The sequence below is a fragment of the Apium graveolens genome, chromosome 4 (genome assembly GCF_009905375.1).
Source record: "Apium graveolens cultivar Ventura chromosome 4, ASM990537v1, whole genome shotgun sequence".
NCBI lineage: Eukaryota > Viridiplantae > Streptophyta > Magnoliopsida > Apiales > Apiaceae > Apium > Apium graveolens.
The window spans coordinates 126,654,668-126,676,380 of record NC_133650.1 but is presented as its reverse complement, the minus strand read 5'-3'; the positions used below and the strand labels follow the sequence as shown (position 1 = coordinate 126,676,380).

The 21,713-nt window shown below is 34.3% G+C and overlaps 1 protein-coding gene, 1 long non-coding RNA gene and 1 other non-coding gene across 3 annotated transcripts; 1 reads left to right on the top strand and 2 right to left on the bottom strand.

Moving 5' to 3' along the window:
- Nucleotides 1–207: 207 nt before the first annotated feature.
- On the bottom strand, nt 208–297 carry LOC141722805 (small nucleolar RNA snoR8a). Its single transcript, XR_012575807.1, has one exon. It is a non-coding gene; the product is annotated as a small nucleolar RNA snoR8a (small nucleolar RNA).
- A 746-nt stretch (nt 298–1,043) lies between these two features.
- LOC141716890 (uncharacterized) lies at nt 1,044–17,518 on the top strand. Its single transcript, XR_012573420.1, has 3 exons — nt 1,044–1,248; nt 2,047–2,541; nt 17,195–17,518. It is a non-coding gene; the product is annotated as an uncharacterized LOC141716890 (long non-coding RNA).
- Nucleotides 17,519–18,463: 945 nt separating this feature from the next.
- Nucleotides 18,464–19,033, bottom strand: LOC141718967 (basic leucine zipper 4). The gene has a single exon (XM_074521347.1). It carries the CDS (start codon nt 19,031–19,033, stop codon nt 18,464–18,466), a length of 570 nt encoding a protein of 189 aa, XP_074377448.1.
- Between the last annotated feature and the right edge of the window lie 2,680 nt (nt 19,034–21,713).

Genomic DNA, 21,713 nt, shown 5'->3' with positions numbered 1-21,713 from the left:
CAACTTAGCTTTGGTGTCTTTAAATTAGATCAACCAAATGGGTCTAATCTGATCAATGTCTGAAAATTGTCCTAAACATAAACAAAACATCTTAATTACGTGCAAAACAACTCCTTAAACCATCTTCTCTAGAAACAATGATAAGATAATAGAAATTTTTTAAAAAATATACAAAAAAAAAAAACGAAGAATTAAAAAAGGAGGGAGAGTAGCTCAGATTCTATGGGTGTATAGAAGAGTCTGTCATGCATTTGTATGCATTCAGTACGAGGAATTATTTATTATCATTGCAACCTTCTCCCCTTGTTCAAATTTGTAAATATAAACACAACATATATGTAATTATGTATGTAGATGAGGCTCAGACACGCACAAACTCGGTCATCAACTTCACAATGGATACCTTACAAGTACCCAATATAAATCTTACATATACATACTTTTTAACTATATATATACATGAAATTCAGCATCGAGAAATGATTATTCTCATCATCGCCTCATAGATTACAAAAATTAGATATATAACTGTACACACAATCAATCAATTGAAAGCTTAATTTTTAAAGAAAGTAAATGAAAAAGAATTGGCAAAGGAAAAAACAGAGAGAGTTGAAGAGTAGGAGAAGCACTTTGAGCTGTACATATATATCTCCCAACTAACCCTAATCCCTAATACGCCTTGAAATGACTATATTATCCTTTGGACTATGGTTTTTGGGCTTGCTTATATTTTGGTAGATTTGTTGGGTGTACTTTGTCTTGGGCTTGCTTAAATTTTGGTAGCTCAAGTAATTTACACTATTCTCTTTTGCCGCTAGAAAAATTGAACTTTTGTTAAGATACAGAGAACAATTAACCTTGCTTGACACACAATACATGCCCGTGTTTGGCAATGACTTTGCAAATTTATTTATGAGGCATGCAGAATGCTGCAGCTTCTGTGTTGGTTAACAAAAACAAAGGAATATATTTTGCAGGAAGAGAAGGAAGATCCTTTCCTTACATGTTGCATTCCTAAATAAATGTACGTGGCCAAGTAGTACCCGGTTTTCCAGTCAAAAACATAACTTGCCTATTTATTTTACAAATAAATATTCCAGCTCAGTCAATAGGCCAACTGTTGTTGATTGATCAGTATTACGTGTTTGTTTCTTTCCGACGTTGATTTCTTGCCGTTTTCCGACATCTTCTCAGGTGTATTTTCCGGAGATCACATCGACTTCATCACTAAATAAGAAATCTCTGGTAATTTCCTTCTCTTTTTTTTGATTTGCTTATAATCTTCAAATTATATCCGCTGCTTGATTGATCTTCTTAATATTCTACGAGTTCGTTTACTAACACCTTGTGTTCAATAGTTAATTGATCTCTTTGATTGATTTTTCCATCATGACGACTTCTTCTTCATCACCTAATCACCCGGAAAATTACAATGAGAACACTCATACAGCAACTCATCAAAATGACACACATAATCTTCGCTTTGATAAAGATAATTCACTGCATCTTCAAAACTCAGATAGTACAGGAATGAAGCTTGTTAGTGATAATTTTGATGGAACTGGATTCAGTAATTGGAAGCGATCCCTGACTATTGCACTTTCTACTCGTAATAAACTTGTATTTGTCGATGGTTCTATTCCTAAACCTGCACTTAATTCACCCTCTTTTAAATGCTGGTCTCGATGCACTGACATGGTAATTTCATGGATTCTTGGTGCACTTTCTAAGCAAATTGCACAAAGTGTGTTTTACCCAAACTCAGCTCATAAGATATGGAACGAACTGAATGAACGTTACAGTACTTTCAATAGTACACAACTATTTGGTTTGCACAAGGAACAGAGTGAAATTAGTCAAGGAAACTGCAATATTGCAGACTATTTCACCAAGTTGAAAATGCTTTGGGATGACATCGATTCTTTGTCTCTTATCACAGTCTGTTTTTGTGCCTGTACTTGTGGTGTTGCATAAAACATTGTCTTCGTTTCAGCAGAATCATCGAGTTCTGCAATTTCTCATGGGATTAAATGATTCATACAGTGTTATCAGGGGCTCCATTCTTATGAGTTCTCAACTTCCATCCACAAGTCAAGTCTACAATCTCTTACTTCAGGAAGAAACTCAAAGGGAAATTCATGATTCTCCTTCTCACTTCATGAAAGATGCTGTTTCACTCAATGTCCAAGCCAATAGGTCATCATATCAAACATCTCAATATGCTCCATACAAATTCAAATTCTCTAATGATGGTCGAACAAAGTCAACTCTTCAGTGCACCTATTGCAAGAAATCTGGTCATTTGATTGATAAATGTTATAGGCTTAATGCCTAATGGATTTGACTTCAAATTTACCAAAGGCAAGAAGTTTGTAGCTACTGCAGAATTGTCACATAATTGTTTGTCTCAAGATTCCTCTCCTGCTAACGGTGCTTCTAAAGCTGGTGGTTCTTCACAGACTTTAACTCCAGAAATGTATTCTCAGCTTACGGCTCTTCTAAAAAATGCTCAACCTGCAGAAACCGCTACATCATCAGGTAATTTTGCTGATAATTTTCCTTCTATAATGGCTTATTCTGTTGCATGCTTATCAGATGTTAGTCAAACAATTTGGATAATAGATAGTGGGGCTAATGATCACATGTGCTTCAATAAACATTTGTTTAGCACTTTTACTGATTTGCCTAAACTTTTACATATCTCACCACTTAATGGTAATACTATTCAAGCCACATCTATATGAACATTCCAATTACATCATATATCTCTTTAGAAAATGTTCTCTATGTGCCTAATTTCACGTACAATTTACTTTCTGTCAGTAAATTGGCTACTCAACTGAAATGTGTCATTCAATTTTCTCATGACACATGTTCATTGCAGACTCTTCTCTGAAAAAGTCACTAAGGACTTTGTTAGATAATAAATCACACACAGAGGGGGTGGATGGCTTTTTGTGTTTTTCTACTTTTCTTGAAGTGTTTATGGTGATGAATAAAGTAAATTAAAACCTTGTAGTGAAAGGTGTTAGTACTGAATTTAAACAGGTGAAAACAGTGAACACAGATATTTCAAAACTCACTTAAATTTATATTAAAATTAAGAATGTCTTGCTACAAAATTTCTAGGTTTTTTGTTGATAAAGAACTTAGCTTCTTCCTTGAGAGAATACAAGATTTTTGATCTAAATTGTTACCTCTAAAAACAAAGCATCCAATGTTTACTTTATAGAACAGTAAACACTGGTTTTTACACATCATGCAATAACATGTACTAAACCCTACTTTTGGATAACCAAATCTTTCTATTTCTGGCTTAGTGTATCTTTGCTAATCTTGCATGTCTGTGACTTTACTTTGTCAGTTAATCTTTCCGTTTGATCTTGTACTCTTCAAGCTGCCTTTTGTATACTTGTCAATCTAACCGCTTGGATTGTTTGTTGATTGATAATCTTGGATATTTAACTGGTCTGCACTTTGTACTTTGAGTTTTACCTCGAGATCTCCAGTTTGGTATATAGAGAACTTGACATCTCGATAAGTATAATGGCTTATCGAGATCTCTCATCACTCTAAAATTATTTTGATTTATCGAAGTCTCTGAGTTCTCTATAAGAGAATTTGGCTTGTTGAGATCTCTAAATTTCTGCATGTAGAACTGACTTATCGATATCTCCAATCTTCATGTCTTCAATTTGGCTTGTCGATATCTCTGAGTTCTCTAGTGTAGAAATGAATTTTCGACATCTCAAAGATCTCTAGTGATATTTGACTTATCGATATATCTGAGATCTCTAGTGATAATTTGACTTGTTGATATCTCCAATCTTCATGTCTTCAAATTGGCTTGTCGATATCTCTGAGACTTCTCTATAAGCTTTTCTTGACTTCTCGATAAGTCATTCTGAAGTTCTCGAATGACTTCTCTATAACACAAAATCTGTGACATGTAGACTTCTTGACTTAGAATTTTTTTTCACAAAACAGATTTATTCAACTCCAAACTTCTTCATACTTTCTCTAAGGCATGATCTTCTTCCAGAGCTTATTCTTAGTCTTGAGACTGTTTATAGAAAAATAGCCCAGTCTAGTCTATTTATATTTTTACAGACTTAAATGTTACAATACACAATGCAAACATAGATTACCATACAACTTACTTAGGGTTGTTAATTTGACTTAGTCTTGTTATAGTATAGGCATGTCTTGCACAACAATCTCCTTCAATTTATGATAAGATTGCTTATCACAAATTTATGTCTGTTAACAAGACTAACCCCAAACTACAATGGACAGATATATTTATACATACAAATTGACACAAATACAACATTTATACATTTTTGACATTGTTTCCTTGGAGCATCTGCAACAAATACAAAGTTTTGGCTTTTATTTATCCCAATCTTCCCATTTCTATTCTTCTTCTCCTTTTTTGCATCTTCAGTCTTTACTTCCTTGACATGAGTCTTAGAATCTTGGTTGACCATGGGCTTCTTTTCAACTTTGGAAGTTGGAGTTGTTTCTGTATTTTTCTTTTCATTGTCTTCATCAGCAATTTCTTGCTTTATGATCAACGCTTCTTCACTGAGATCTACTTCACATGCTTTGAACATAGGTGAACCAACCTTTCTCAGCATAGCTGGGACATCTTCATTTTCAGTAGCTTTTCCTTTACCATATACAGCTTTCTTGTTGCTATTCAAAGCATCATAATCAAGACCAATCGCTATGTTAGCACATGGATTGTTCTTCTCATGGTACTGACCAACCAACTCAAATGCATTCCTAAAAGACTTCAACTTTACCTCATTCTTTTCCAGCTTCTCCCTCAACACAGCTTCAATTTTAATAGCACACTTCAGCTTGTTTTTCAAATATTCATTTTCTTGCTTGACTGACTCAAGCTCCACAAACAGCAGATCCAACTTTTTCTTCTCACTCTCAAGCTTCTCATTAGTTTTTGTTAGCCTACTGACTTCCTCAGTAGTTGCTACCAAGCTAGTGTGTATATGAAACATCTCCAAACTCATCTTTTCCACAGTCTCCTTATATTGACTATCATTTAAATCAATAGTGGTTAGAGTTGGTAACTTTGATTTTGAAGTGGATGCTTCTCCATGTTCAAAAGCCATAAGTGCATAGTTTCCAATTTCTTCATCCTCATCATCAACATCAGTATCATCCCAACTCTTTCCTTCTGCAATATAGGCTTTCCAGACTGTTTCTTCAAGAGAGCTTCATACTTTGCTTCCTGTTCCAAGTAAGATTTATCCTTCTTCAACTTTTTGGGCTTTCTTCATTCAGTAGAAAAGTGACCCAACTCATCACAATTGAAGCACCTTATCTTTGATCTATCCACGTATCCTGTTTTGTAGCCACATTTGCTAGCTGAATTGTACTGAGCTTTTGGTTTCCAATTATTGCTATTGGAAGATTGTCCCTTGCCTTTGAAAAACCATGGCTTCTTGACTCTTATGTTGGAAAATTTTCTAGCCAAGTAAGCCATGGATTGGTCCATTTCATCTTGCTCATCCAATGTGTAATATTCATCTTCCTCCAGCTCCAATACAACTTGCTTCTGAGGTCCTTTGTTCTTTTATTCCATATCTTGAATAACTGGAACTTGATCATCTTGCTCATCTTCACTTTCTTCTTTGTCATGTACAATCAAAGTACTTGAACCATCAATAACATGTCCATGATGTGCTTTCAATGATTTTCTTTGCAGCTTTTCAAGTACATAAGTTTTCAAGATTCCATATAGAACTTTCAAAGTCATACGACTTAGATCTCTTCCTTCTCTAATAAGTAATATTTTCTGTTCAAGATGGTCAGGAAGAGCTAGCAGGAACTTCAGGTTAACCTCCTCAGCTTCATAATATTTATCATGTAGCTGCAAGTCATTTATCAATTTATTGAACCTCTCAAAAACTTCAGTAATTCCTTTTTTTGGTTTAGCCATAAACCTCTCATACCGAGAAATCAGAATCCTCCTTTGGTTTGACCTAACTTCCTCTGTTCCTTCACACAAGATCTCTATCTTCTCCCAGATCTGTTTGGATGTGTCACAGTTGACAATGTTATTGTACATTATATTGTCAAGTGACTCTATTTAAAATCTGCTGCAATCCACTATCCAGAGAGATTTTTTTCTTTTTCAGGTCAGTATATTTTGAAGGATCTGTAGGAGCATAATGTGCTGGAATGACCATGTCTCCATCTGTAGATTCGTAAACTCTTACCATGGGGGTGAAAGACCCATTCTTGAGGATCTGAATATATAATAAGTTGGCCATTTTTATGAATAACATCATTTTCTTTTTCCATAATATGTAGTTAGATCTGTCAAAGGTAGAGATTTTGATACTGTAATCTTCTGTGTATTCATTCTTCTGTGCAATTAGCCAGATGGTTTTCTTTCCAAGAGAAATGAAAACCTAGTGTGTAAGCTGCTGCGAACCATATGTGGTTTAAAGCAGGCCTCTCGAAAGATGGAACATTCGTTTTGATGAGACAATCAAAGAGTTTGATTTTATCAAAAACGTAGATGAACCATGCGTCTACAAAAGGGTTAGTGGGAGCGCGGTAACATTTCTTGTATTGTATTGAAATAGAGTTGACACACATAACAACATAGCAGACCCACTCACAAAGCTACTTTATGAAAGTCACTTTGATCGTCATAAAGACAAGATGGGTATTAGATACCAGAGTGATTGGCTTTAGTACAAGTGGGAGATTGAAAGGAATATGTCCTAAGTCCAATCATGTATTAGGATTTAGGAATAACTTTTATGTAATCTGTTTTGATTTCATTGATATTAATAAAGACTTGTTTTATTTTTATTACGGGCTTTATCTATTTAAGTGTTTAAATAAGATATACCATAGTTTAGAGTAAAGCTTTTTATGGATTATGATGAGATCATAATAGTGAGACCTAAAAAGATGATAACTCCAAACTTAAATAGTTCCTGGTCATAGGATTACTAACTGGTAATTAATAATCCGCAAAGATCGGTACATACTATGCTTGCTTCATTATGAAGGATGTCTGTTCTCATAGACATTTGTGTGGTGACACTATAGCTAGTATGTAGGTGCTTATTATGGAATAAGTTCACGGAACATGACTCGCACAACTGAACAACTGATGGAGTTCACTCACGTGTCAGCAGTTGTTCACATAGTGATAGTTGTACAAGTATCCTTAGACTTGAGGTCATCATAGTCATCTTGTGAACACTGAACTATGCTTTGGTTTAGTTCTTAGCGCCTTGTATTTAATCGGGACATTGTAGGGTAGAAGGAGTTTATTGTACGGTAACTATTCACTGAATAGGTTTTTGGTATTCTAAGCAGTGAATTCATATTATCCGGATAGTCACGATATGCTGAGAAGTATCCCTCACGATGTAGAATAAATGTGATTAATTAATTAATCATATTTAATAAATTAGAGAATTTATATAAATAATGATAAAATAGTTTTATTATTATTTATTTCTACTACCGGCTTAATATTGAACCTACAGGGTCACACCATAAAAAGAGAATGATTTAATGGTGAAGGAATTAATTAATAATGGCTAATAATTATTTATTTGTGAAATAAATAATTAATTGGCAAATTTAATAATTGATTAAATGAGATTTAATTGATTATAAATTAATTAAGAAAAGTTCTTAATATTATTAATTAAGAATTTAATTTTTGGAAATTAAATCAAGAGAGAAAATTATTTCTAAAGTGTTTAGAAAAAGGATTGATAATTAAAAGGTGTTTTAATTATTAATGAGAATAATAAATGGGATAATAATAATAATATTTATGGGAAAATTTCAGCTGAAAATTTTGTCTATAAATACACTATTATAGACCCTAATTTTATTCCAACACACATCGAACCCGAAAACCCAAAAAGTTTGAAAAACCCAATTCTCTCCACCTCCTTCCTCCTCCTTAACATCGTTTTCTTGGTGGATACCGGTGGAGTGCTTCACACTTGAGGAGCAACTGCTAAGGATCTTTGATCGTTGTCTCCGAATTATTTTAAAAGGTTAGATTCGATCCCTCGAATTTTTATTCACGATTTATATGCTTTTATTTATATTTTGTATGTGTAAAAGTGTTTTACCATGACCCCGCTGCGTTAAAAATCCAACAATGGTATCAGAGCATAGGTTGTATGCATATAGATTTGTGGTAAAAATTTCAGAATTTTGTGTGCTTGTATGAATTAATTATGATTTTTACAAGTTATATTATGGATTAATTTTGTCTGATAAGAAATCGTTTCTCAGAATAAATTTGAATGTTGATCTGGGTTCTACAAGTGTTGTAGATCGTCTGGGTATTTTTTTCATAATTTTATGATGTATAGATTTTTTATTATGAATTTTTGAAGTTCTTGTAATTAAAATTCGTAATTAAATAAGTAAATATATGTATATATAGTATATATATATATATTTGTATATACATCTGCTACATCTGCTGTTGAAACAAGAATGGCACGGAAGAAGACAGACATGGCAGAGTTGACAGGTGCGGCACGCTGATCGAGAAGAAAGACGGCGGCGGTTGAAAAACAAAAAAAAAAATAGGGGTGTAACGCATTCCGGGAATGCGTTACACACCTGTGGCGCATTCACGGAATGCGTTACACCCTTTAATGGCTGAAAGGGGTGTAACGCATCACCGGAATGCGTTACAGGTACTGTAACGCGTTCCTGTAATGCGTTACAGCCCTTCTGTTAATTTTAAAATTGATTTTCTGGGAGTTTCGTAACTCCGTTTTAGGCGTGCAATATACCGTTGGATTCGTTTTTCCGAGACGGATCTAATGGAGTGATCAATTTTAGTTTATATAAAAGTTTTGAACTTTTTATATTTCCATGAAGTGTTTTAAAGCTGTTTTTGACTGTTTTAATTGCTTTTAAATGCTTCATGTGATACATAAAGATGTATAATGCTTAGACCAATATGCTAGATGATGTAACATGCCTACCTTGATGTTTATTCATGTTTATATATGTGATATATGCTTAGTTTATCATGCGATGATAGATTTAGGTGAACTTAAATAAACATAAGGCGTTTGTTAGACAACCTAGTATAGTGAAATTATTTCATAACCTTAATAATAATATTATGAATACAATCATGAGATTCTTGTGTTTATGAAACACGTAATTGAATATGAATTTTCGATATGAGAGAAAGGATGATTCTATCAACAACAGATTTCTATCTGTAAGAAAGGGTTATTAAGTGACACCTCTTGACAATGCTCCACCCGATCTGGGAATCATCTGATTATTGATTATTGATTTGAAATATTTAATTTAAAAGGAAGAATCTCTTTATAATATGATTATGATTGTAACGTAATATAATCCCTCTAAAATTAAATATTATCAAGTAGTAATTGGCCAATGACACAACGGGCTTGTGTCGGTCATAGCCTTCCAACATGGTAGAATATAGTTCTTATTTTTGAATCATTATCGTTTCGTGCCACAGCCGAGGGCTTTGATTTCGAAATAAGAAATACTTGTCTATTACATAGAGATGTGTACATTGAATAAGAATCTAAAGGTCGTTATGTGCCACAGCCGTGGGCCTTTGGGGACTGATTCAATTGTACGGAATGTTGGGTTAGACTTGACTTAGAATATTGAGTTCGTCGTGCCACAGCCGTGACTCAATTATTCAAGAGGCTAAAGTTTGATTAGGGAATAACATAAGATGTAATTGACAAGAGTTGTTTGCCTATTGAACATTACATGGCGTTTCGTGCCACAGCCGAGGTTGTGTAATGGAATGTAGGATCCCTATTCCCACTAGCTTTATGAATGCTTAATTTTTCACGTAGGGGGTTGAATAAATTAGGTAAACTAGTGGGAGCCACTTATGAATAAAGACCCGATTCATATAGTGTTATGAAATGAAATCGAATATTTGCTGAGTGTTGTTATGTGTTTATCATTTACAGATTTACAATATACATTATGTCTTCTGCACTATCACTCAGGAGCATATTGGATGCTCACAAATTGATTGGTCCTAATTATGCTGACTGGCTTCGAAACTTGAGAATTGTTCTCAGGATTGAGAAGCTGGAATACGTGATTGATTCACCTAAGCCTACTGAACCTGCTAGTGATGCACATAATGATGAACATGTTGTGTATCGTAAGTGGATAGATGATGCAAATGTTGCTCAATACATCATGCTAGCTTCCATGAACATTGAGCTACAGAAGCAACATGAGCATATGGATGCTCACACTATCCTCATGCATCTACAAGAGTTGTATGATGTGGCGGGGAGGACAACTCGATATGAGATATCGAAGGAGTTGTTCGGTTGTAGGATGTCTGAGGGATCATCTGTGAATGACCATATACTTAAGATAATCAATTTGATTGAATGTCTTGGACAACTTGGTTTTGCCATGGATGGGGAGCTGAGCCAAGACTTGGTCTTGCAATCGCTTCCGAGTTCGTTCTCGCAGTTTGTTGTGAACTTTCACATGAATAAGTTGGATGTCAGCCTGCCTGAACTCCACAACATGTTGAAGACTGCGGAATCGAATTTTTTTCCTAAGAAGAGTTCTGTTGTTCTAATTGGTGAAGGTTCCAATCCTAAGAAAAGGAAGAGGAACCCTTCCAAGAAGAAGAAAGTAGGTGAGAAAACGCCAGTTCCACCAAAAGCTGAAGACCCCAAGAGCAAAGTTGTTTGCTTTCACTGTAACAAGGTGGGGCACTGGAAGAGTAACTGCAAGGTTTACCTTGCAGAATTGAAGAAGAAGAAGAAGGGTAGTGAGACTACCGCTTCTGATTCAGGTATGTTCATGATAGAAGTTAATATGTCATTTCTACTTGGGTATTAGATACCGCCTGTGGTTCTCAAATCTGCAATTGTTGCAGGGACCAAGGAGAAGTAGGACTCTTGAGGAAGAGGAGGTGATTCTACTGATGGAAAATGGAGCAAGAGTTGCTGCTGAAGATGTAGAATCATTTCATTTACATATGCCTACGGGCAAGACTATTGTTTGAAATAATTGTTATTTTGTTCCCTCGATTGTAAGGAATATTATTCCCATTTTAGACTTGGCTGGATTTTCATTTATTATTGAGAATAATGAATGTTCTATTTTTAGAGATAATATTCTTTATGGACGTGGTACTTTAAATAATGGTCTGTATAAATGTGACATAATTTACTTCAGATTGAACAAACTAATAAAAGAAAAGGGATGATGAAAATCTCACTTTGTAGTGGCAATGCAGTCTCCATTTAGTAGACATGGAGAGAGGGCTGCAAATTTGCTAGGAATGGTACACACAGATGTATGTGGACCAATGTCTACGTAAGCCATGGGTGGATTTTCATACTTCATTACTTTCATAGATGATAGATCTGGATTCAGATATGTGTTTGATGAAACACAAGTCTGAGGCCTTTGAAAAGTTCAAAGAATATAAGTATGAAGTGGAGAAACAACCAAACATAGTATTATAATTCTTCGATTAGATCGAGATGGTGAATACTTGAATGGAGAGTTTCTGGATTATCTCAAAGTAAATGGTATAGTCTCCCAGTGGACTCCTCCAGATTAGTATCTGAAAGGAGAAATCGAACTTTGTTAGACATAGTTCGGTCCATGATGAGCTATGTAAATCTTCCAGTATTCCTATGGGGTTATGCATTGGAAACCTCAGCATATTTACTGAATAAGGTACTTTCCAAATCTGTTCCTCAAACTCCGTATGAGATATGGAAAGTAAGGAAATCGAGTCTTAAACACGTTAAGATTTGGGGATGTCCAGCTTATGTCAAGTAAGTTGACCCAGATAAGCTGGAATATCGATCCGTAAAATGTAATTTTGTGGGATATCCTAAAGAGACTTTAGGGTATTACTTTTACACCGATCATCGGGTGTTTGTCTCCAGACATGCTACCTTCTTGGAAAAGGAGTTTATCCTTGAAGGAAACAGTAGGAGCAAAATTGAACTTGATGAAGTTCAAGAAGCACAAACTACTACAGATCGAGTGGAAACACCTGTTTTGACTGAACAACCTTCTGTGGAACAGCCCATTCGTAGGTCAGGGAGAGTGTCTCGCCAACCTGAGAGGTAATATGGCCTTGTCATTGAGAATGACAATAAGTGGTCTATCATTGATGATGACGACCCTGTGACCTATAATGAGGCTATGAGTAGTGATTGACTCAGAGAAATGGCATAGTGCCATGAAATCCAGAATGGAATCTATGTATACGGTATACAAAAGATAGATTATAGCAGATGGCCAGGTAGAGACCTATAAGGCCAGGCTTGTGGCAAAAGGATTCAAACAAAGGCAATGGATTGACTTTGATGAAACCTTTTACCTGTAGCCCTGTTAAAATCAGTTCGGATTTTGCTTGCGATTGCTGCTTACTACGACTATGAGATCTGGCAATTAGCCAGATGGTTTTCTTTCCAAGAGAAATGAAAACCTAGTGTGTAAGCTGCTGCGAACCATATGTGGTTTAAAGCAGGCCTCTCGAAAGATGGAACATTCGTTTTGATGAGACAATCAAAGACTTTGATTTTATCAAAAACGTAGATGAACCATGCGTCTACAAAAGGGTTAGTGGGAGCCCGGTAACATTTCTTGTATTGTATTAAAATAGAGTTGACACACATAACAACATAGCAGACCCACTCACAAAGCTACTTTATGAAAGTCACTTTGATCGTCATAAAGACAAGATGGGTATTAGATACCAGAGTGATTGGCTTTAGTACAAGTGGGAGATTGAAAGGAATATGTCCTAAGTCCAATCATGTATTAGGATTTAGGAATAAGTTTTATGTAATCTGTTTGATTTCATTGATATTAATAAAGACTTGTTTTGTTTTTATTACGGGCTTTATCTATTTAAGTGTTTAAATAAGATATACCATAGTTTAGAGTAAAGCTTTTTATGGATTATGATGAGATCATAATAGTGAGACCTAAAAAGATGATAACTCTACACTTAAATAGTTCCTGGTCATAGGATTACTAACTGGTAATTAATAATCCGCAAAGTTCGGTACATACTATGCTTGCTTCATTATGAAGGATGTCTGTTCTCATAGACATTTGTGTGGTGACACTATAGCTAGTATGTAGGTGCTTATTATGGAATAAGTTCACCGAACATGACTCGCACAGCTGAACAACTGATGGAGTTCACTCACGTGTCAGCAATTGTTCACATAGTGATAGTTGTACGAGTATCCTTAGACTTGAGGTCATCATAGTCATCTTGTGTACACTGAACTATGCTTTGGTTTAGTTCTTAGTCTCCAGGGACAATTATTCGGGCTCTTCTGGATATAGGAATTTGTACACGAAGATAGTGTATGATCAATAAAGGATCTACCCCTTTCAGTGAAGGAAGCGAATGTTCAAGGCTGATCCACTTATGCTAGTTCAGGAAACTCTGGCCAGAGTAAATGAAATTAAAAAGGAGTTTCTAATTTGCATAGAACTACGCATAGTAAATGGTAAGCAAGTGATTAAATTAGATAGGCTTGACACGAGATCCATGCCTTGTATTTAATCGGGACATTGTAGGGTAGAAGGAGTTTATTGTACGGTAACTATTCACTGAATAGGTTCTTGGTATTCTAAGCAGTGAATTCATATTATCCGGATAGTCGCGATATGCTGAGAAGTATCCCTCACGATGTAGAATAAATGTGATTAATTAATTAATCATATTTAATAAATTAGAGAATTTATATAAATAATGATAAAATAGTTTTATTATTATTTATTTCTACTACCGGCTTAATATTGAACCTACAGGGTCACACCATAAAAAGAGAATGATTTAATGGTGGAGGAATTAATTAATAATGGCTAATAATTATTTATTTGTGAAATAAATAATTAATTGGCAAATTTAATAATTGATTAAATGAGATTTAATTGATTATAAATTAATTAAGAAAAGTTCTTAATATTATTAATTAAGGATTTAATTTTTGAAAATTAAATTAAGAGAGAGAATTATTTCTAAAGTGTTTAGAAAAAGGATTAATAATTAAAAGGTGTTTTAATTATTAATGAGAATAATAAATGGGATAATAATAATAATAATTTTTATGGGAAAATTTCAGCTGAAAATTTTGCCTATAAATACACTATTATAGACCCTAATTTTATTCCAACACACATCGAACCCGAAAATCCAAAAAGTTTGGAAAACCCAATTCTCTCCACCTCCTTCCTCCTCCTTAACATCGTTTTCTTGGTGGATACCGGTGGAGTGCTTCACACTTGAGGAGCAACTGCTAAGGATCTCTGATCGTTGTCTCCGAATTATTTTAAAAGGTTAGATTCGATCCCTCGAATTTTTATTCACGATTTATATGCTTTTATTTGGATTTTGTATGTGTAAAAGTGTTTTACCATGACCCCGCTGCGTTAAAAATCCAACAATGAATACAACACAGGGGGGTGAATGTGTTTTGGATTATTTTTAAGCTTTTTGAACCGTTATGAATGTGGTGAATAAAGTAATCTAACTTGTAGAGATAAAGTGTTTTAACAGAAATAATAAAACATGCACATGAACCCACTAGCTATCTTCAAAACTCACTTAATTTTATATTAAAATCAAGTATGTCTTGCTACAAAATTTTGGTTTCTTTGTTGATAAAGAACTCAACTTCTTTCTTGAGAGAGTTACAAGAATTTTAGATCTATTTGTTACTACTAAAATAAAGCATCTAGTGTTTACTTTATAGAACAGTGAACACATGTTTTTTACAACATGCAATAGCATGTACTAAACCCTACTTTAATTTAACTAAAAGTTTCTATTTCTGGCTTATTGTATCTTTGCAAATCGTGCATGTCAGTGACTTTACTTTGTTAGTTAATCTTGGCCTATGATCTTGTACTCTTCAAGCTGCTTTTTGTAGACTTTTCAAATCAGTGATTGTTTTATTTGTTGATTGATAATCTTGGATCTTTAACTGGTTTGCATTTTATACTTGAGTTTTATATCGAGATCTCCAGTTTGTTATATAGAGAACTCGACATCTCGATAAGTATAATGACTTATCGAAATCTCTTATTTCTCTATATTTATTTTGACTTATCGAAGTCTCTTAGTTCTCTATAAGAGAATTTGGCTTGTCGAGATCTCTAAATTTCTGCATCTAGAAAAGACTTGTCGATATCTCTGAAATCTCTATTGGCATATTGACTTATCGATATCTCTGAGATCTCTAATGAGAGTTTGACTTGTCGATATCTCCAATCTTCACATCTTCAATTTGACTTGTCGATATCTCTGAATTTTTTATTGCAGAAATGACTTGTCGATATCCCAATCTTCTTATCTTCACTTGGATTGTCGATATCTCTGAGACTTCTCTATAAGCTAATTTTTGACTGGTCGATAAGTCATTCTGGAGTTCTCGAATGACTTCTCTATATGACTTGATCTGTGACTTGTATATTTCTTGATTTAGAATATTTTTCTCAAAATAAATTTATTCAACTTCAAGCTTCTTCACACTTTCTCTGAGGCATGATCTTCATGATATTATTCCAGAGTTTATTCTTAGGCTTGAGACTGTTTATAGAAAAATACTTCAGACTAATCTATTTACACTTTATTGACACAAGTAATACAATACAAAATGCAAACTCAGATTATCATACAACTTACTTAGAGCTGTCAATTTGACTTAGTTTTGTTATAGTACAAGCATGTCTTGTACAAAGAAGCTTGGTAGATGTTGTTGTCAAGTAAGGATGGGATTTAACTCAGTTAGATGTCAATAATGCATTTCTTCATGGATATTTGCATGAAGATGTATATATAAAACCACCTCCAGGACTGGTTGTACCTCATGATTATGTTTGCAAGTTAGAAAAGTCACTTTATGATCTGAAACAAGCTTCCAGAAAGTGGCATTATAAGCTTAGTGTTGCTCTTATTTCCAAATGTTATATGTCTTCTAAAAATGACTATTGTCTGTTTTACAAGAAGTATGGTTCCAAAATTGTGTTTTTAGATGTTTATGTGGATGACATCCTAGTTACTGTAGATAATATGGATGAGATTACTTCTATCAAATAATTTATTGACTCTATTTTCAAAATTAAGGATTTAGGCTCTTTACACTATTTTCTGGGTCTTGAGTTTCAAAGGTCTTCATCTGGTATGGTTGTTTCTCAAAGAAAGTTTACTCTTGATTTGTTACAAGAATTTGATTGTCTGGATTGTTCTTCAGTTATAAAGATCCCTTAGATCTCAATCACAAGTTATATCAGGATCATGGTGTTCTCCTTTCTGAACCAGCTTTATACAGAAAACGTGTAGGCAAGCTTAATTTTCCGACACACACTAGACCATACATTTCTTTCAAACGTGTAGGCAAGCTTAATTTTCCGACACACACTAGACCATACATTTCTTTCAATGTTCAACATTCAAGTCAATTTATGGCTTCACCTAGACAACCTTATTGGGATACAACTACTCATGTCTTGAAATATCTCAAAGGCAATCCAGCAAAAGGTCTATTCTTTAATTCTGATTCAAATATGGAGCTTTCTGTTTATTGTGATGCAGACTGGGCCGATTGCCTTCAAACTAGAAAATTAGTAAGTGGTTTCATTATTTTACTAGGAGGTAGTTTGATTTCTTGGAAATCCAAGAAACAACAAATTGTTTCACTTTCATTTGCTGAAGCAGAATACAAATATCTCAGAAGACTGATTGCTGAATTACCTTGGTTGACTCGATTACTTGATGATCTTACAGTTCCCAACATCACTCCAATTTTAATAAAGTGTGACCGTCAGGCTGCTATATACATTTCTAAGAATCATGTCTACCATGAATGTATAAAATATATCGAGTTAGATTGTCAAAAAAAACTTTGTTCCGACTTAGTTACTCTCTCTTATGTGCCTACAAAGTTACAACTTGCTCATGCATTGACAAAGCCCTTAACTGGCCAACAGAATCATGCCATTCTCTGCAAGTTAGGTGTCTCTTCTCTGTCCTCCAACTTGGGGGGTGTTCGAGTAAATAAATAACTTGACTATTTATTTTAGAAATAGAAATTTCAGCTCAGTCATTGTATAAATATTTTTCCCGCTCTTTTCCTCTGTGCAGATAGGATGGTATATAACTTGTGATGCGAAGGAGGATCATATATGATGTTATAAAGACCACGACTGGTACTTCAAGTCTTCCCCTCTTCCTAAACCGATCGAGAGTGACATATAATTAGGTTTGATTAAGTACTAGATATACCTTATATTCATGTAGATAGCAGCTGGTATAGCCCCATCATCTGGAAAAATTCAAAAAGTTGATAGAAGAATTAGGCCTTTACCTTGCTACGAAAGAGAACACTATTAAGATACAGCAACATGATTAGGGATGCGTGATTTTGCGTTTCTCTGTAGCTAATTAAGTGCCTAAGATACTTTTATCTCCACTGATGTATAATTATAATTGTTATATATTGATTGGGGGATGAGGTACGCGGTGCGCATATGATTCTTTAAGAGTTGATTGATTGGATTTTGCGAAACCTTTACAATTACGAATATATACGTACAACCTAATGATAATAAATAAAATTTAGTCACTATCCATTTTTTAATTGGATGATTACTTACCTCATCACCTTATTTTAACGTTAGTGACTTAATAAACTAACAGGATTAGTTTATAAATGAATTGATAAAGAGACTCTTTCACATGTACTTACCGTAAAGTCGGTATGCATGCATGTGAGATGATGAAATTATTTGGTTAATGGATCCTCTCCCTCTGCACTATTTTATATTAACGTATATTTTATTTCTCTCTTTTTTTTAAAATTTTTATTTTCTCATTTTTATATTCCACGTATTTATACTTAACTTTCAGTTTGCATTTTACATCACGTTAGTATATCAACATCCATGTATTTTCCGTCGCTTTCAAGTGGTTATATGAGCATTATTATTAAATCTCCATTCACAAGAAATAAATAACTAAATTCTCCTACTACCAATTATTTAATCGAGTATAGGACGTAATAACCCTCATTAAAAGTTAGGTCACCCAACAAAACTTTTCATAAATTTCATAGAAAAAACACCTGAATATATATTGAATCACCCTCGTAATCGTAGAAAGTAGAAACAGGAATCTTTCGCAAAACCCCAGTGTTTCAAAAAACCATTAAGAAGAGAGAGAGAGAGCGCGAGGGAGGGAGGGGGGGGGGGTGGGTGAGAGAGAGAACTTTGTTTTTGGTTCGTGTACATATTTAACAAGGTCACCACACAGGCAGAAATATGCCTTTGAACCATCAACTTCATGTTATCTTCTAATAAAACATAGGTAAGACTGTTTAAGCAAGCAAATTGCAATTGTTATTATATTTAGTTTTTATTCATGTCTGAGCGTAACATTGTTGCATGGCCATGCAACTGAATATAACTGTTCCTGGATGTGTCGAGCTAGCAAAACTTGATGCATATCCCACAAATTTTGGCGAAGCATTTGTGATTCAGATCTAAGTCGTTCATTATCTGTCCGCACGAGTTGGCTATGGTGTGCAACCCAACGCAATCCGTTCAACATGTCCTGGTTCTCAATTTTAAGCCGGTTCACCTGGTTCCTCAAGTTATCCAAATGTTTCTGTTTTCTCATCCGAGACCGGCGAGCCGATTCTCGGTTTGAAACCATCCGTCTACGCTTTCGCTCATCGATTACAGGCAGATGGTCCAGAACAGAGTCAGGACTATTACGTTTCCTAATGGTGACTACAGAGGCTGATCTTGAGCTAATATTCGAAGGATCAGAGGTGTCTGAACCGGAGTTGGAAATAACCGGTTCTTGTAATGGGGTAGGAGAAAAGACCGAGTCTTGGTCTTGATGATGAAAGAAAATCCATGGGGTAAAACCGCCTTCAAATTCAGGAAAGGGGGTTCCGAAGAAGCCTTGGGAGACGGGCATTGTGGAAAAACTGGAAGACATGACTGGAAAACTGTACAAGTATATTGTATGGGGAGGAAGGTAGGAGTTGGATCAGGGAGTAAGGAATGAGACGAGAGCGCCTTTTATTGAAAATTCGGAGGCACCGGTGGTCATCCACTAAGGGTATTTTGGTCAACAACAAATATTAGTTGTCTCCTTTTGAGTCAGAAGGCACTGAGAATGAGAAGTGGATTTTCTTTTTAAAAGGATGACCTAGGCCTGGTTACTCGTCTTGTTTTGACAACAATCACCTACAAACATTACAAAAATCATACGGAATGCATGTTTTACTCGTAAACAGAGTTTCATAAGTTCCGGATTAATACTTTTTTTTACCTCCTTGAGATTTTAAATTACTAATAACTTAACAATTTGGATGCTGAAGATGAGAGTGTGGTCGAGAAATGCTGATTGTTGTTCTGTTCGTCATGAATTAAAACTTAACTGTTAAGCAAACTATAACATGTAGGGACGTTAGAAAGTAGGCAATGTATTATTGGTTAAGCATGTGAGTAATTAAGTAGCTAGTTGTCTTGTCACTGCTTACGTGAAACGCCTTTATTACAAATTTAAATTAGCGCTTATCCGGTAGGGCCTCCGTTAAATATTTTAAAGCTTGCAATACGTACTGCTTTTAATTTCAAACTTTAATTACTAGTCGGAAAACATGAACGACAAATTGACAAACACTTCTCCTTTCTTTATTTCGTGCATCATTTAATTAATTAGTAGTAGAAGCATCTTCCCGGACTCCGTCAGTTGCTTTTTGCTAATCACTGATGTTCAACATGCACCTATTGCTTCTTACGTCAGGAGTAACTAAGTAAAGCAGGTAACTAAAGATTTTTTATTACGTCGTACAGCTTTAACTCTCTCATCCATTCCTTGAATATCTCTCTCGGTCTGGGATTCAGATTCTATACCGTGGAGCAGTAATTTGGATCCGACTATTCGCGACCTCACTAGTTTTAAACTTGTTCAACTGTGATTATCTCGATTTGTAAGATTGAATGAGTCGAATTTGGTCAGAAATTTAAGCTCTATTAGTTAAATAAGCTGGCTGCTCAGCTCAACTCGTTTGTATATATCCATCTCAAAATTCGGCTCGTTTGTCCCGAATTACTGGTCAAGCATATACGGATGGAATCTAGTATGATAATCTTAACTCTAGTCTCACCGACTTAGAAAGTAAATCAAATTGTTATCGAGTTCCGTTCGGAAATATCTCATGTACAAGTTCGTCTTTTACAATCATATAATTTCGTCGCTGAGTAATCTTTCGATAACGTGAGCCACACCGAGTTAAGTCATTAAATTGTCCTAAAATTAGAATGCATAATAAGTTCAATCGTATTATATAATCGTCATATTATATAATCTCTACCTACCGGCTGCCTGTAAGAAAATTTTTGTGAAGTTAATTACCTGTTGTAGATATGTTGACATAATAAAAAAGGTGAGAAATTTTGGGCCACAAGTGCAGGAGCCACTACAACAAATCCGGCCATTTACGACGACCAACTTACGACAGAAATAAATGCGCGCCTAACTTACGACGGAAATATTTTTTCGTCGTAATTATTTACGACGGAAAACATTATCTGTCGTAAGTTGATTATCTTAATATTAAAATTATCATCAATTGAATAAAAAAAGGATGGAGTCAGCCACGTGGAGGAACGACGTCATTCAACTTACGACGAAAATCTAATTCCGTCGTAAGTTAACTATTTTTATTAAAATTTTTAACTTGAAATTAAATAGAAAAATATTTTTTCTAAATTTACGACGAAATATTTGTGACGGAAAAGATCGGATCGTCCAATTTACGACGGAAATTAGAATTCGTCGTAAGTTATCAAAGAGGGAAATTCAACTTTTCCCCGAAATTTTGGCGATAAATTTGACTTTTTTCAAATTTTTGGGAACTAGTAATTTATGACGAATTTCGTTGTAAATTAGCACCTAATTTCTGATATTTTCAATTTTTAAAAAATATTATATCATGATCCAATCATATTAATGTCAACATTTATTTGTTTGGGCGACATATTAGAAATTTCAAAAAAAATTGAATATTTTGATAAAAATTATTTAATGTGAAATATTGATTATATCATTAATATATTTATTTATTTATTTATTTATTGTCATCCATACAGTTGGATCGATAAAAAATAGTTTTAAAATAATCGAAATACAAATTCAGGATTAAACACGAGTTAGATGTAGTAGTCAAACTCATGCTTGACTGTTAAAATGAAAAACCAAATAAAATTATTTTGATATGAAATTTTGGTTATATCACTAATATATATATATTTATTGACATTCATACGGTTGGATCGTTGAGAAATATTTTTAAAATAATCGAAACACAAATTCAGAAGTAAACACTAGTTAGTTGTACTAGTCAAACTCATGCTTGACTATTAAAATGACAAACCAAATAAAATTATTTTGATATGAAATTTTGGTTATATCACTAAAATATATATTTATTGACATCCATACGGTTGGATCGTTGAGAAATATTTTTAAAATAATCGAAATACAAATTCAGGATTAAACACTAGTTAGATGTATTAGTCAAATTCATTCTTGATTGTTAAAATGAAAAACCAAATAAAATTATTTTGATATGAAATTTTGGTTATAT